The sequence below is a fragment of the Moschus berezovskii genome, chromosome 23, assembly GCF_049115385.1.
Source record: "Moschus berezovskii isolate FMDL1 chromosome 23, NW_MosBer_1.0, whole genome shotgun sequence".
Taxonomy (NCBI): Eukaryota; Metazoa; Chordata; class Mammalia; order Artiodactyla; family Moschidae; genus Moschus; species Moschus berezovskii.
In genome coordinates, this window is record NC_142482.1 from 32,139,073 (window position 1) to 32,155,677 (window position 16,605).

General features: G+C 45.1%; 2 protein-coding genes across 7 annotated transcripts in view; one reads left to right on the plus strand and one right to left on the minus strand.

Moving 5' to 3' along the window:
• Positions 1 to 2,948, plus strand: part of MEP1A (meprin A subunit alpha) — a 33,051-nt gene extending 30,103 nt beyond the window's left edge. Inside the window, exons 13-14 of the mRNA XM_055406760.2 lie at positions 866 to 1,166; positions 2,482 to 2,948. Coding sequence (XP_055262735.2) covers positions 866 to 1,166; positions 2,482 to 2,638 — 458 coding nt within the window. The 3' untranslated portion in view covers positions 2,639 to 2,948. The remainder of the gene's footprint in view (positions 1 to 865; positions 1,167 to 2,481) is intronic.
• Positions 2,949 to 14,801: 11,853 nt separating this feature from the next.
• Positions 14,802 to 16,605, minus strand: part of ADGRF5 (adhesion G protein-coupled receptor F5) — a 106,987-nt gene continuing 105,183 nt past the window's right edge. For all 6 annotated transcript variants that reach the window (XM_055405885.2, XM_055405886.2, XM_055405884.2 and 3 more), the window contains one exon: positions 14,802 to 16,053. In XM_055405885.2, coding sequence (XP_055261860.2) covers positions 15,974 to 16,053 — 80 coding nt within the window. In that variant the 3' untranslated portion in view covers positions 14,802 to 15,973. The remainder of the gene's footprint in view (positions 16,054 to 16,605) is intronic.

Here is a 16,605-nt window from a genome sequence, read left to right on the forward strand (position 1 = left end):
CATGAAAGGTGGGGATCTTCTGGGGAGCAACTAGGTCAAAAAATAGATATGCTCTAAGGGAACAACTTTTTACTCCTTTTTTCAAGGACTTCTAGCTTGATTTTAACTGTCCTTGGGAGAAACTACAGTTGTAGTGCCATCTTTTTGCATAATTTATCAAATGTGACAGTTTTCAGACTGACTTCAGTGTAGTCTCAATCAGTCTATCCATGCTCACGTTATGCTCCTTTTTTTAAGTCGAATAAATAAAACCATGATTGGACTACTTTTAAAAATAAACATAGCAAATAAAAGAATGAAGTCTTGCCGTGTGTAACAGCATGGATGGCCTTGGAGAGTATTATGCTTAGTGAAATCAATCAGACAGAGAAAGCCAAATATTCTATGTTTTCACTTATATGTGAGATCTGAAAAACAAAACAAACAAACGAATATAACAAAACAAACTCACAGATACAGGGAACCAGAGTAGTAGAGGGAGGGACAAATTAGGGGGAGGGGATTGAGAGGTACAAACTACTATGTATGAAATAAACTACAAGGGTTTAATATAGCCCTTGTTATTAAATATAAAGTTATTATATTTATAATAACTTTTATATTTATAATAACTTTATGGGGAGTGCAATCTATAAAAATGTCAAATTACTATGTTGAACAACTTAAAAACTAATATTTAAGTTAGCTATATACATCGATAAAAATAAAAAATAAATAGCTGACATTAAAAAAACCTGCTGGATTCAAAGCCACTTTCTTGTCTCACTAAAGGTGATGGCCAAGAGAGGCAGACGTGGCCCAGGGAACTTTCTCCGGGAGTGGAAGTGCATTGTTGTCCTCACGTCTCTTTGTCTATTTCCTCAAGATATCACCCATCTTAACCAGACTGAAGTTCCAGTTCAAAACAGCAGGCTGACCCCCCAAGGCCTTGTTCTCCATGGCCAGGAGCAGCAGACCTCAGAAAAAGATTCGAGAAAGGCCTCCCTAGAGACAGCCCTCTCGAACAGCCTGGACCAGGGCCAGCGCAGCCGACAGAAGCGGTCAGTGGACAACACGGGCCCCTTGGAGGACCACAGCTGGCCACAGTACTTCAGAGACCCGTGTGACCCGAACCCTTGTCACAACGAGGGCATCTGCGTGAACGTGAAGGGGATGGTGAGCTGCAGGTAGGCTCTGTGGTCAGGGCGGGGGGTGGGGGCACAGGTGAGGGGTGGCAGAGAGGAGCCCCGTGTCTTCTTACCCTGCTAGAAGGCACAGTTCTCAGGTCAGAGCATCCATAGCATCAGATGGTCCACTGTGGCTATCCTTGACACCACGAGGCTGTGCCCTGAATTGATGGGCAGAGCAAGGGTCCTGCCAGAGCAGAAGAGTCCTCAATCTCCTCTGGGGCATCGTCAACAACAGCTTGAATGCTGTTGGAATTTTGAACTCTACTGCAGGGCTTGAAAGTGACCCAGAGCTTTTAGCATCCATGCTTAATCATGGTGAGACTCAGGACCAAGCTTAAATCTTCCCTTACTACAGATATTATTATGAGTTATTAATTATTATTTCTACTGTCCATTAGTTCATTGTCCTATAATCATAGTTATGTTTTCAATAATAGTAATAAAAATATCTGGTATTTGGGGGCTGCTTACTGTATGTCATGTGCTTCCCCAAACAGTATGTATACATGATCTAAATTATTCCTCACAGCCACCCTGTGACATAAAGGCCCTTCTGATCCCCCTGTAGGGCATAAGAAATTTGAAACTTAGAGACATAAGTGATTTGTCTGTGACTGTTGGAGCTGGGACCTGCATCCAGGTCTGACTGTCTGTACTTTGTTATATTTAATAGTTCTTTTTATAATGCTTGTTACCAGTATAAAATACTTCATAAAAGGGTGTATGTGATGAGAAGCATCACTTTCATTTGACAGAACAGTAGCAGATGTGGGAGCTGGTCTGATTGATTCAAAATATCAACATTTCTTCTCACCTCTTTTTTTTCTTTAAACTTTGACCTTTTTTATTCACCATGGATTTTTGTATTTTTTTTTAATAGTAAAGAAATTTTCTTTAATTACTGAATTTTTTTTCTTGGCCACGCCCTGTGGCCTGTGGGATCTTAGTTCTCTGACCAGAAATCCAACCCAATACAGAGCCCATTCTGCAGTCAAAGTGCAGAATCCTAACCACTGGATTACCAGGGAAGTCCCCTTCTCAGCATTTTTTGGATCTCCACTTCATTTCTTCTTCGTTAAACTTTTATTTTGAGGTAATTCCAGATGTGCAGATACAATGACACAATACTACAGAATTCCCAGTACCTAGAGTCAACATCTTCGGTAACCAAATTCCAATTGGCAAAGCCAAGAAATGAGCATTAGCGAATGCAAATGCTGTTAACAAGGCCATCGTTGCTGAGTCGGTCCCTTGGTCAGGAAGCCCTGGGGGCTTATGCGGTTCCCACCCTGCCCTCTGTCTGTCTCCGCAGGTGCGTCTCGGGTCACGCCTTCTTCTACACGGGGGAGCGCTGTCAGGCCATGCAGGTGCACAGCAGCGTCCTGGGCCTGATGATCGGAGGCGTGGCCAGCACGGTCTTCTTGACCTTCACCATCATCTCCATCCTTTACCAAAGGTCAAGGCAGTGATACCCAAGGATGCCAGCCACAAGCGGAAATGCCCCCCGCCCTTGGACCCTCCCTTTCCTTCCGCTGCTCAGTGTAGTTTGGGGCTGTTGTTTTCAGCCTTGCCGTGCCTCCAGCCTCCTGTGTGACCCTTCGGTTTTCTACACCCCTGCCCCCACACGGTTCCGTTAGCCCGCTCTGTGCTCCCAGTGTACCCAGCGTGTCCTGTGACAGCACTCATTTCACTTGATTGTAAATTCTTTCTTTAATAGACTGTCTTTCTCATGGATGGTAAGCTCCATGTGGGCAGACCTTCCTTTACCATGTTAGCCCAATGCCTGGGAGCCTGCCTGGCCCAGCACAGGGGATCACTCAACAAAAACAAATGAATGGACCAATAACAATGAATAACTAAGCTATAGAAACTCTCTGCTTTCTACTGCATGTAAGACATGGACAATGAAATACACACTTCTTTTTGTACCAGAATCCAATTCTCAAATACCTGGTTTTCCATTGGACACAATAGTGTTATTATTCTTTGAGGATCTTGTGTGTTAAAGAATTTTAAATAAAGATTTCTCCTAGCAACAGATTTGCTTTCCTCCTCCGATTCTACGGGAAAATCTTTAATAAATTCAGTAGCTATTTTGTCAGTACCTTCAAAACATCCAGAATTGTATGTGAATTTGTGTGTGTGTCCGTGTGGAGGGGGGGAGTAATCATTCAAAAGGTCTTTCTCAGTTCTTTTTAAGTTTTAAAGTATATTTTATCTACTATTACTGTATAACATTATCTTATTAACAAGTTGAAAATATCAGGTAGAAGAAATTATTTGTAGACATACTTTCTTCCCACAGTTTCTAAGATGACAAAACTACCCGGGGTGAGAAAGCTGCAAGAGAGATCAAATAAGGAAAGCTGAGGTTCCCATCCTCAGTCAACACGAGCCCCAGAAAAAGCTGGCTCTGGAAGTTTCCTAAAAGAAAATATCAGTACTTAAAGGAGGCTGAGTAATCCAGGCTATCCCTTGTGTATATGTGTGCTCAGTAGCTCAATTGTCTCCAACTCTTCGTGACCCTATAGACTGTAGCCCACCAGGCTCCTCTGATCATGGGATTCTCCAGGCAAGAATACTGGAGTGGGTTGCCACTTCCTTTTCCAGGGGATCTTCCTGACCCAGGGATCAAACCTGAGTCTTCTGCATCTCCTACACTGGCAGGTGGATTCTTCACTACTGCACCGTACTGTGCCACCTGGGAAGGCGTTACGTTGTCAGCCTTCTAAGTATATGCTTCATGGCCATTCTGGAAATAAACATAAGCGGTTCAGAAGAGTCCCTTTCATGCAAAGGTGTTAGAAGAGTCTGTAGCAGGTGCAACCTCTGCACCCAACACCGACTCTCCAGCCAGAGGTGCTTCAGCATCCCCAGGAGGATTGGTTAAAGCACAGATCACAGGCACTGCCCCCAGAATTTCTCATTCGGTAGCTCTGGGATGGAGTCTAAGAATTTGCATATCTACCAGGTTCCCAGGTGATGCTGATGCAAGAACTGCTGCTTTAGTGGACAGAAAGGAGGCCTGAACTTTAGGCTCCCTGGCTACAGGCTTGAATGGGCTATCTATTAATAACTTGTTCTGCCATTGTCATAAAATCATTCATATGCTTGGTCTTCCTTTACTAATCTGTCAAATGGAAGCAATAGCTGTCAACGTCCTCCCAGCTCACTTTATTTTCTTTAAAAACTATTTATTTATTTGGTTGTGCTGGGTCTTAGTTGTAGCATATGGGATCCTTGTTGCAGCATCTTTAGTTGTGGCATGTGAGATCTATCTACTTCCCTGACCAGGGATCAAACCCCAGCCCGCTGCATCGGGAGCATAGAATCTTAGCCACTGGACCACCTGTGACGTCTCTAAGCCCACTTTAACATCTACAGGGCTACGGAGTAATAAAATGGGGTGATAGACAAGAATGTAGAGTTAAAATATGTGCAGTGCTGTTTAACTTTCAGATTGAAGAGATCTACTTTCAGTAAAGCTGGCATCCTTTCCATGCTCCATCAGAGACCGGAAAAGGAAGTGGTTCCATGTTTGCACAAAACACTAGCATGGGCTGCCCCAAGATGAAATTATAAAGTGGAATTAAGGCTGGAGATGTCTTAACTTCTCCACCCTTCGTGTCACCCGGTTGTCCCTGTCTCATTTCCTGTGTTCAGAACACTTCCCGCCGTGGGAGTCTGTCTGCATCACAGGAAAGCAACAAGCAAGGTGGTGATATGCTCACGTTCTAGGTCAGACACTGCATTCGATATCATTCTTGAGCTGTGTGACTCTGGGAAAGTGATTAACCTCTATGTGCTTAGTTTATTCATCTGTAAAATGAAGAGAAAAAGAATACTTCCTCCACCCTGTCAGGGGTTGTTGTCAGGCTTAAATCAGATTCTAGGAGAGCATCAAACAAATAGCAAGAGCTCAATAAATGTTAGTTAACACAGAGAGTTATCAGCCATTTTCCATGGAGGGTATATTTCCTGTTATTTGCTGTGTCCCTCTCCTGGAGGTTGGTCCATGTTAAGGCTCATCTCTCCTTGTGATTTTGTTTGTTAGAGGGATGTCCTGAACAAGGGAGAAGGGCTGAGAGCTATCCTGAGGGCTATGAGTAATACCCTAGGCATATGACATTCCCCTGCAGTCAGAAGTCATCTGCCTCTCATGCAAGGCCAGATCAGCTTGTCCCTCTGCCCCAGGGGCCGGCCCTTTTGGCAGCTGTACTGTTTACTTCTCCTGAATCTTCTTGGATCACACTTTGGCTGCAGAGTCAGCAGCCCGCTCTTCATTGTGTGTCCCAGAGACTAGACTAAAACCTTACCAGCTGGCCGTGGCTGCTGGCTGATGTGTCACTAGCCCTGGGACAGCTGCAGATTCAACACAGACTGAAAACGAAAGCCCAGCCCAGCAGTAGGTTTCTGTGGGTGAATGAAAAAAAAAAAAAAAGGGAATAAGACCATCCTGGTTCATCCTCTAGAAGGTGCATAGAGGGGAAAGTGGGAAGGTCCCTAGAAGCATGGAAGACATCTGTTTGACTTTCTCAAGTTGCCTTCTACACTCCTGTCTGAAATAAGGGGACCAGGTGATTTCTGGGGCTGCTTTTAGCTTTGCTTTTAGGGTCATAAATAAGATTCTGTCCATGAAGAAGGCTAAAAGACAGAAGGAGGGAGTGATCCCGGCTAGTATATCTCAGAAATGCACACCTGCCCACAAACCCATCACACCCAGTGGAACTGTATGTCTATAACCTGACACCCCTTTCTGCCTCATTTCTTTTTCTCCTGCGAGGATCATAATATGAACGTGTTAGGAGGAGGACAACGAGAGTCATTCTTCGTGCCTGGTTTCTGTCATTCTTTTCATACGTCCCAAGTTACTTGTCCTCTGCCCGCCGCCCTCCAGGCTCTCACCCACCAGCCAAGAGTAGCTGCACACCTTCGAGGTCCTGCCAAGGGGCTCAGAGGAGGCGCTTCCTCTAATAACCAGCAGGTGGCGATCAAGCATCAGGAGAAGCCGGCGGGCTGTTGTGGGCGGAGCCCCAGCCTGGAGAACGACTGTCACTCATCAGCCCAACCCGCTGTCCATCAGAATTGCCCTCGCCAGGACGGCTGTGAACTGAGCGCCTCTGGGCATGGGAAACACTCACAGTTCCAGAAAAGCAGTAAAGGGATGTGCGAATTTCCTCGACTAATCAAAATCAAACGCCTTTTGCATTTGGTGGGGTGGGGGGTGGGGGGTGTGGGTGGGCTGTTTGGCAGGATGGAGGCCCCGGGATGATACCCATCAAAAGTGGTTCCCAAAAAGGCGGGGTCCTAAGTCAACCTTGGAACATGGGAAGTGAGAGGTGGCAGCCATCTGCTCAGGACTTGCCTACTCAGTTCCTGTTCCTTTTCATGATGAAGAAAGAGCCTGGTGTGGTTGGTTTTTTTTTTTTTTCCATGTTGTTATTTTCTGTTTGCTTTTTTTCTGGACTTCTGAATTAGCTGTTTAGCTTCTGATAGTCATCGGCATACTTCGTTTGGGACTTGGCTCTGCATTAAAAAAATAAAAACCTTGGGATGAGAACGGACTCGAGTAATCCCCAAAGTTGGCCCATTCGCGCAGGGGGAACACTCATGACCTTTCCGTTCTTCACCTCAACGTTTCCAGGTGAAAAGGAAAGAATAGATGTCTAGATAATTATTTTTTAAATAGACAAGATGCTTGTATCTAATCAAACCCACACCACATGGAAACTAGTATTTGGAGATAAATAGCAGGAGTCTGGCACAGGGCTGGCTTCAGTAATTGTGCCCATCTTTCTTCTTTTTTTTCCTATCTGCTCCATATTCACTAATAGTAGAGTCATGAAAATTGTTTCCTCTCAAGAACGTGTAAGAGATTAAACTTCGACATCTGTCTACCAGGACATAAGGAAAGATGGGGCGGTGAGGTTGGTAAATGGGAACAATCAGGGGTTTCATCCCCACCCCACTTCCTTCAGGACCCGGGATGGGAACAGAGAGACAGGGGGCTGTGTCACAGGCCTGGCCCAGGGGGCAATTCTGTTCTCTGCTCTTGGCCACTGCTTGATGTTGGTGGAGAAAAGGATGATTTGCAATGAGCCCCCAGAGGGACAGGTGGCCTGTGAGTGATGCTGCTGCTGCTCCTGGGAGAGAGGACACCTGGAGTCCATCTGATGCTGGGGAGGCCATATTCAGAGCAGGCCTCCCCTGGGAACTCACTCATCATGGCTTCATAGGTTTTCCTGCTTCCCTGGGCTTTCATCCCCTGGGACAGGCCCTCCAACCTGAGCTCAAAGCGCCCTGAGGTAGTCACAGCTGGAAGTAGATCTCTAGGGGTCCCCACTTTCAGGAGGGTTCTGAAGGCACCTGGGGCAGGTCTGGGCCTCTGATGGCTCTCCCTACACTGGTGGGTGACAGGGGTCTGGTATATGCCCGTGGGGCTGTGTGTCCCTGGGGCAGGGTCATGCTAGGGACTCCAGGAAGACAGACTGGACCCTTGTGGGAAGCACAGAAGATCAGCATAAAGGCATGTCTTGGAGCAACATTGCCCAAAGATTGCCAACCTGCCTATGTGCTTTGGGTCCTTGTGAGAAAAGTCATCTTGTCACCTGTAGGATGATTTCCTTGGAGGCAATCTTCAAAGTCAGTCATTGGTTGCATGTTCCCTCACGCCCCCATGGGCATCTGATGAAGAGTACCCTGCCCATCCTGATGACCTTTGTGTCTCTCCTGATGACACCCAGGCTTAGAGCTCCCCTGGACTCTCACTAGGGTCACCAGAGCTTACTGTCCCCTCCCCAAAGCTCCCCTTTGGTCTGCCTCTCCCTGCCTTTCAAAGTGATGCTGGAAATGATCTTTGGCTTTAAACAGGTGACTTTCATTTTATTTATTTATTTTTGCCTGTGCAGGATCTTTGCTGCTTTGCACAGGCTTTCTCTATTTGCGGCGGCCAGGGGCCCCTCTTCATTGTGGTGCGTGGGTTTCTCACTGTGGTGGCTTCTCTTGCTGTGGAGCACAGGCCCTAGGTCACACAGGCTTTAGTAGCTGCAGCTCACGAGCTCTAGAGCACAGGCTCAGTAATTGTGGCGCATGGGCTTAGTTGCCCGCGGCATGTGGAATCTTCCCAGACCAGGGCTGGAACTTCTGTCCCCTGCGTTGGCAGGTGGATTCTTAACCTCTGGGCCACCAAGAAAGTCCTGAAAATTATCTTTTATTTGCATGATACTTGACACTTCCAAAACATATTCCTATAAACTATGCTTTGGGGGGTTAAGAATAGACTTGAGAGGTAATTAAAATGATTCCCATTTTTCAGATGGGTAAACCAAGGGCCAGAGAGCTTTAGTGAAGGGCCCAGGAGAGTGAGGAAAGGTGTCTTCTGTTCCAGGAGCCATGTGCTTTCTGCTACATCCTGTCAATGAGACCTCAAGCTTTCTCTTCAACAAAGAAGGTGGTGGGGATCTTTGGGCCCTTACTTCTTCCTAGGAAAGACGTGAAGCTGCCATTTTTCAGGGCTGATACCCCATGCTTGTCAGCAATCTCCAAGGACAGGGTATAAAAGGGTGGCTTTCAAGCCAGCTTGGAGGGGCAGGAGTCATACGGAAGAGAAGTATTGGGGGTGGCCCAAAATTTCATTTGGGTTTTTCCATAAGCTGTTACGAATAAACATGAATGAACATGAACACCAATGAACTTCATGGCCACCCCCAATATTTGGAGCTTTATGGATTTCTGGTCCCTCCACCTCCCATATGTGTAGCATCTCTGCAGAGACCGGCCTGAATGATGTGGCAAGGCCTGTTTTAAATTCATTTTCCTACCCTGGTGTTCCTACAGAGAAAGGAAACAAAACAGCAGAAGCATTTGTCCCTGATTTATGCTCTAAACTGTGTTCCCCGGTACAGCAGCTTCTAGATACGTGTGGGTCCTCAGCACTGGAAATCTGCTGGGCACTTGTGGTGTAAAGCACACGCTAGGTTGTGAACACTTGGTGTTAAAACAAAAAGGAATATAAAATAGCTAATTAAGAAGTTTACATAAATTACACCCTGAAATGCCAAGATTTTGGATCTATTGGGTTAAATCAAATGTATTACTGCAATTCATTTTACCTACTGACTTTTTGTAAAGTGGCTCCTAAAAAATTTAAAATACATGTGGGACTTCCCTGGTGGCCCAGTGGTTAAAACTCTGTGGTTCCAATGCAGGGGACTCCGGTTTGATTCCTGGTTGGGGAACTAAGATCCCACATGCTGTGAGGTTCAGCCAAAAAAAAAAAAAAAACATGTGACTCACCTTATAGTCCAACCAGACCATTCTGCCCTCCCCATGTTCCTCAATAGTTCAAAATGTGTTCCTTTTCACATAAAGGATTTTAGGAAGCATGCTTTTCTTCCTATTTATATGAATAAAATATAAACTTCATAAAGTCGGGGTTGGGGAGGAAGTCTTCAAAATACAAAGCTAAATGTCTCCCTTTCTGAATGATGTATACATTATTTTACAAAGAAAAACATCCGGACAGGGACTTTCTTATGGTCCAGTGGTTATGGCCCCAAGCATCCACTGCAGGGGGCACATGTTCCATCCCTTGTTGGGGAATTAAGATCCTACCTGCCATGTAGCACAGCCAAAATAAATAAATAAAAATATTCACACACACACAAAGTAAAAAAAGACATCAGGGCAAATGACCAGAAAATTCCAAAGTCCTGTGACCCATGTAGGCATGTGATAGCAGCTTACCCCATGAGAGATCGATGAATCTTTTTTCAGAATATTTGTTTACTTGCTTGTGCTGGGTCTTAGTTGCAGAATGCAAACTCTGTTGCAACACGCGAGATCTATTTCCCTATTTCTATTTCCCTGTTTCCCTGACCCAGAGATGGAAAGTGGGAGCCCTGCATTGCGAATTCAGTCCCTCTGTGAGTCTCTTCTCCAATACTCTTGCCTGGAAAACTCCATGGATGGGGGAGACTGGTAGGCTACAGTCCATGGGGTTGCAAAGAGTTGGACATGACTGAGTGACTTCACTTTCTTTCTTTCTGTAGTTCCTTTTGGAGAAGGAAATGGCAACCCACTCCAGTGTTCTTGCCTGGAGAATCCCATAGACAGAGGAACCTGGTTGGCTGTGGTCTATGGGGTTGCAAAGAGTCAGACACGACTAAGCAACTAACAGACAGACAGACACAGACACACAGATACACACACACACACACACACACACACACACACACACACACACGAGTCTCTTAAGGTATGAAAATGTTTGCAGTCCCAAACATGACCTGAAGGTGGCAGTACTTCACTGGTGGTGGGGGAATTGAAGGCAAGGTGCCCGGCATGGGAGAAGCATTTTGGTTCGGTTTTTAAGGAGTGAGAGGTCAGATGAACAAAAGCTTAGCGGACAGGCCAGCACCTGTGTGTTCAGATCTCTGCCCTGTTGGCCTAAACGTCAATGGTATATTAGCTCCTGGGCTCACTCTACCTGCCACACCAGACACACACCGTGTGGGGAAGGTTGTCAGCTGCAGCGCTGTGAGCCTTTTTTCATCTGGACAAATCCAGCTTTCCCACATGACACCCTTTCCATGAATTGTCCACACACCCAGAAGCCATGCCTTTGGGAAAGGTGACTTTGGTTGTATTTGCATAGTCAGCGGACAGAATAGCATGGACATATTTGCAGCACGCAAGCCGTATTACTGATACTGTCCAGAGAGACCCTTCTCAAGAGTGATTCCTCCTCAGGATAAAGGGGAGCTTGCAGGTCACCATGTCTACAGCTCAGACCTCACACAGATTCTACAGAGCCGTGTGGGGTCCTTAACTTCTTTTTAAAAATAATCTGAAGATAAAACTTGTGTCATCTTCTCCCCTGGAGAAGGACCTGTGTCTCTGATGAGATATCACTCCCATGAGTAGATAACATCATAGGGAAAAGATGAAGGGATCTTGCCGGTATAATTAAGGTCCCTAATCATCTGGCTTTGAGTTAATCTCGAGGGAGAATATCCCAGGTGGGCCTGACCTAATCAGGTGAGTCCTTTAAAAGTGTGTCTGGAGATCAGAGACTGAAGAAGTACCAGAGCCTCAAAGTGGCCACAGAAGCTCTTCTGTTGACTTTGAAGAAGCCAACTTCCCTGTTAGGAGAAGACCACAGGTCAGGGGATGGTAAGACACCTCCAGGAACTAAGGATGACCTCAGTCCTGTAACTAAAGAGTAGAATTCTGCCAAGCAACTACTGAGCTTGGAGGAGGACCCTAGCTTTCAGATGAGACCGCAGCCCTAGCTGACAACTTGAGTCCAGCCTGGTAAAATTCTGTGCAGAAGGTGGCATTAACCATGCCCAGAAACTGTGTGATAACTACCGGATATGGTTTTCAGCCTCTGCTGCTGCTGCTAAGTCTCTTCAGTCGTGTCTGACTCTGTGCGACCCCATAGATGGCAGCCGACCAGGCTCCGCCGTCCCTGGGATTCTCCAGGCAAGAACACTGGAGTGGGTTGCCATTTCCTTCTCCAATGTGTGAAAGTGAAAAGTGAAAGTGAAGTCGCTCAGTCGTGTCCAACTAGTAGCGACCCCATGGACTGCAGCCCACCAGGCTCCTCTGTCCATGCGATTTTCTAGGCAAGAGTACTGGAGTGGCTTGCCATTGCCTTCTCCGTTTCAGCCTCTAACTTTGTGGTAATATGTTGCACAGCCATATAAAACTAATATGGGAAATATAGGACCTGTGGCAGAAATTTCTATCGCTAACAGAAGCCACAGGGCTCAGTTTTCAGCTGTCCATGAGAATGCCAACCAAGCCACATCCGAATATCAGAACAGACATTTTTTTATTTGATTCCCCGACAGTCGGGTACTGAAAACTTTACCTCCAGGTCTCCTGTTTAAAGCCTCTTAAGTTTCTGGGCTCCATATGCTGAGTGGGAATGTGAATTGTATGAGGAAAGATATTAGCCCTCTGCTTGTGAGCTTCAGACACCCCCACCCACGTCCCCACGCCTGGAGAAGAGAAGTGACCATTCGCTGGAGAAGAAGGAGTTAAATTCTGGTGGACGTGGAGAAGTCTGTAGCCTATTGCAAAAGTGGAGACAATTTATATTTAAAAACGCTTCACACAATCTTTTTAGATATTTTATTATTATAAGCAGGGGAAAGGCATAGAGCTATATGTTGTTGTTGAGTCGCTAGGTCATGTCCGACTCTGCGCATCCCGTGGACTGCGGAATGCCAGGCTTCCCTGTCCTTCACTGTCTTCCAGAGTTCGCTCAGATTCATGTCCGCTGAGTCGAGAACCCCATGAACAGAGCTGTATGCTGGAATGCTATTAAGACATGATTGAAAATCCCAAGTCATAATTTTAGAAACCTAATACCTGTGAAATGATGAGACACTGTTTTCATGGGTGTTCAAAAAATACAAAGCTCCTCCTTTATTTTGGACACTTGGGGAATCAGACTTCTGCTGGCCTGATTCACTGACTTTCTCTAGGGGATGTAGAACCCCATTTGACAGCACCTTCACCTGCCACAAATAAAATGTGTTCTGCCTACCGGCCACTTCTATGACCTCACTTGTTTCCTTTGTCTTCTAAAATGGTTGTGACTTGTGACTCAGAATAATGTCTTCTGCCACCTCTGTGCTTGCTGGTTGCTATAATCTTTCTCATCTCCACAAAACTTTTTTTTTCAGTCTTTCAACCTCTGTTAAGTTCCCTACACAAACCGCAAAGGGCTATGTCTTCCCACGGTGTTTCTTAATTTTTGGCCTTAGCAACCTAGATCTTGAAATCCCCACAGACTTGTATTTACCTCTTTCTCCAAGTAAACAGTATGACTAGGAGGGGAGGGTGGCAGATGTATGACTCATCCAGGAGAGGATGTGTTGCACTGGACTCAGACTGTTATTCTGGGCTGAGACTACCTCTGTAGTTTGTATCCACTGCTCACTGGTGGATGCTCTAACCTCACACTCTCTGAAGCATCAGTACAGACTCCATTGCAAGAAACTGACTTACCAGAATGTCCCTTAATGCAAGAAGGTTTTGCCCAGTGAAACTGGCTTTATACACTAAGAGATTTCAGGGACGTGGGAAAGTAGTGGACACTTTCCAGGTGAAGTAGGCACCACATCTCACTTTGTGCCAACCCAGAATTCCCATTCTTCCTTCCCTCGGAAATCTGCTGCCCAGAGCCTTGAAATCATTGCTGATTGAAAACTGGTGACCCCAGGGCCAAGCATGGCTCCTACTGTAATTAACAGATTCATAGATCACACTTTTTTACAATGTTGAATTCTGTTGCTTATTTCAGGGTATTCTTGGCAAAGAGCAGTGACTGAACAATGTCTCTTGCAGTTGAGCAGAAAACCAGCATGTACTGTACTTCTCCAATGTTTTGTTTGTACAGCTTTCCTGGAATGTTGATCCAGCACTGAGACTTGAAAGGGGGGAGGAACATGCACACCTTGAGTGTGTGTGTGCGTGCATGTGTGTGCGTGTGTGTGCATGTGTGTGCACATGTGTGTGTGTGCATCGGGGGTGAGGGAACAGCCTCCATTAATGAATGTTGGCAAAACACCAGATCCCCATCCTGGGGAGTCCCACTGGAGGTTCCTGTTATTACAGAGGTCCCCTTCACAAAATTCCCAGAGGATCCCTAAGAAGTGGGTGGAAGGTCAGTGTTTCTTATAGTTTTGTGAATTCGAACAGGAGAACCATAGCCTTCTGAATGCAATGCTTTCCCTGGCTGATCACATTAATACTGTCGTACCTGTCTCAGTTTTCATGGATAGAACCCCAGAATCCAAATCAGGAAAGCCATTCTTTTCCTGATGTCTAAATCGAATTCAGTTGATCATCCAGCCTAACCTCTGGCTCTGCCTTCTCAGTACCAACTTCTGCCCAAAGTTGATCATTCCCTGGATAATTTTGAGCTTTATAATCATTTCCTTCAGGGACTTTAAATAATGAACTCTTCATTTCGGACAATGATGTGACACTCTGCTGGCAAATGTGGGCGTAGATATATACGTCACTTGTAAGTATGTAGAAAAAGGAAAAAAAAAAAAAGAATTCATTTCCTTGAAACGTGATTGGGACTTCTGTCTGTCCGATCTCTCCCTTCTCATAAAGAAAAGAGAGAGGTAGAATTTAACTAAAAATAAAAGGAAGTGATTTTAAACAGTAAAATTATTAAAAGAAAACTCTTTCAAACCTCAGTGAATAAATGGTCATTGAATCTCAGCCTCTTTGGTCCTTTCTTCCTGATGGTCGGACCTGCTAGATCCATCCTTGTGAAGACCACACTGCCCATATTTTCAGAGAAGCCGCACAGTTTTTATTCTATTTCATTATGGCCCTAGGATCAGACTTTGATTTGGAATATTCGGTTGCTGTAGCTACAGCACATGGTAAAGTTTGCCATGGATATGACTTTAATAAATATTTATATTATATTTGTATGAAATGCACACACACACGGGTGAAACACACACATGCACATAGTTCACAATCTCCACCACCTGTTCATCGAGGTAAAGTGTCATTAGAAGCACAGACTAGCCAGCTGTAGAGCTTTTTCCAGAAGATTTCTAAGTAGTTAGAATAAATACCAACTAGACAGTAGAGAACTCTGAATGTATATTGGTCTGGGAACTTAGGAACTGAAAGAATTTACACAGAGAGAGCTATACAGCACATCCAGGGCCTCTAAATCCACAGTAACTACAAAAATAATAATATACAACGCTGTAAGGTCATTAAAATCTTTTCTAGCATGCACAGAAAAGTACCTGGTTAAAGCTGTTAAATATAATTCATGACAGTTGGGAGGGTCTGTTTTCAGTGCAATGTATCACATTTGGAAATGAATGGATAGACAAATATATATTTTTGCTTACAAAAAGTGGAACAAACCAAAACCTAAGGCTGTTCTGCTAAACTATTGATAATAAAAATGTAATCAGCAGGTGGTCAGCTGGGATCTCATCACACTTCCTCTGTCCACTCATTCCTCTTAGCTCCAACCTTAACACACAGTAACACATATGTATATGTTTAGCATCAGGAGAGTCATGTCTTCTGTGAAATTCTTGTAAATATCATCATTCACTTAAAAGCATCTTGATGATACAATTTCCTCCCTATTTTTTCATTGCCTTTATTTTATTTTTTGGTCTCTCTTAGCTACGAAAACACCAGGAAAATATTGAACTTTCTCCATGGCTAATTTTCAGTTTTCATTTTGGAGTCATTTTTAATTTTCAGGGTTGCATTATCTGAGTAGTAAAAGTATTGGGTCATTAACATAGAAATCGTAACATGTGGTCCTTCTGTTGTTCTTTCTATATTTTCCTTGTAGTTTCCTCCATCCCTGTCTTCTTTCTTTCTTCCTCTCTTCCATCCTTCCTTCCTAGAATTCATTGAAGAGTTTCCTAAGTCCTGGCCTTTTACTTATTATTTTAATCAAAGGTTATCTTTGGGCCCAGGGTATGAAAAGGAAAAATGTCTCTGAAATTCTATTTTACAATATAGACAGAGAAGTTGGCTTGAGTTTCAATTAAATACTATACACATTTGGTATCACACAAGAGACAGGGGTGGGGCAGCAACATAAATGCAACAATTTCCTTTGGTCTGTCTTTACAAAAGAAAGCCTCTTCCCTCATGAAAAAGTCTCTTCAGCATCTGCTCCCAGAGGCCTGTGGGAAAAACATGTTACCCATGGCTTGGAAAGGATCTCTTTTGCAGAGCACATCCACTGTTTCCCAAGAGGTCCCTTGGACTGGATTTTCCTGTCCTTAGTTGAGCAATGAATAAGCACTGGATGTGTTTTCCAGGGATGAGCTGGTTGTTTCGGGGGTGGAAACATTGTATGTTCCTGAAAAAGAGTGTAGCAGGTCAGCTGAAGGTCACCTCTTCATGATCATTGGGGTGTGAATCTCTGCTGATTGCCCAGGGGGCGCTCTACTCCAGGAGCCAGGTAAGCCATGCCTGGAAACGAACCCATGCCTGCCCTCCTCCCCAGACCCAGAAGTCTTGGAGAACAAACCAAGCTGTTCTCAAGCATGCGTGGCAGCCGATAAGACAAGCACTAGCTACTTCACATCACACCAGCAGCCAGTTTCTACAGAGGACAGGGAGATACTGACACGGGCAGCCCTCTGCATGCTGCCTCATGCAACAGCCTGGGGCATCCATATGAAGGAACATCCCTGGTCCCCTCGGGTTGGTGTGACTTGGGGAAGCTCTCAGGAGAGGTCTGAGCCGGGGAAAGGGAGGAAAGTAAAGAAAAGAGGAAATTGCAAGGGAAGAAGAGGCAGGACCAGGAAAGCAGCCGGAGTCAGGGGATGACAACAGAAGTGCTGAGGGTGAGGGGAGCAGGGAGAACAGCCCAGGAGCAACTGCACAGTCTGATGCCAGTGTGGGGTGG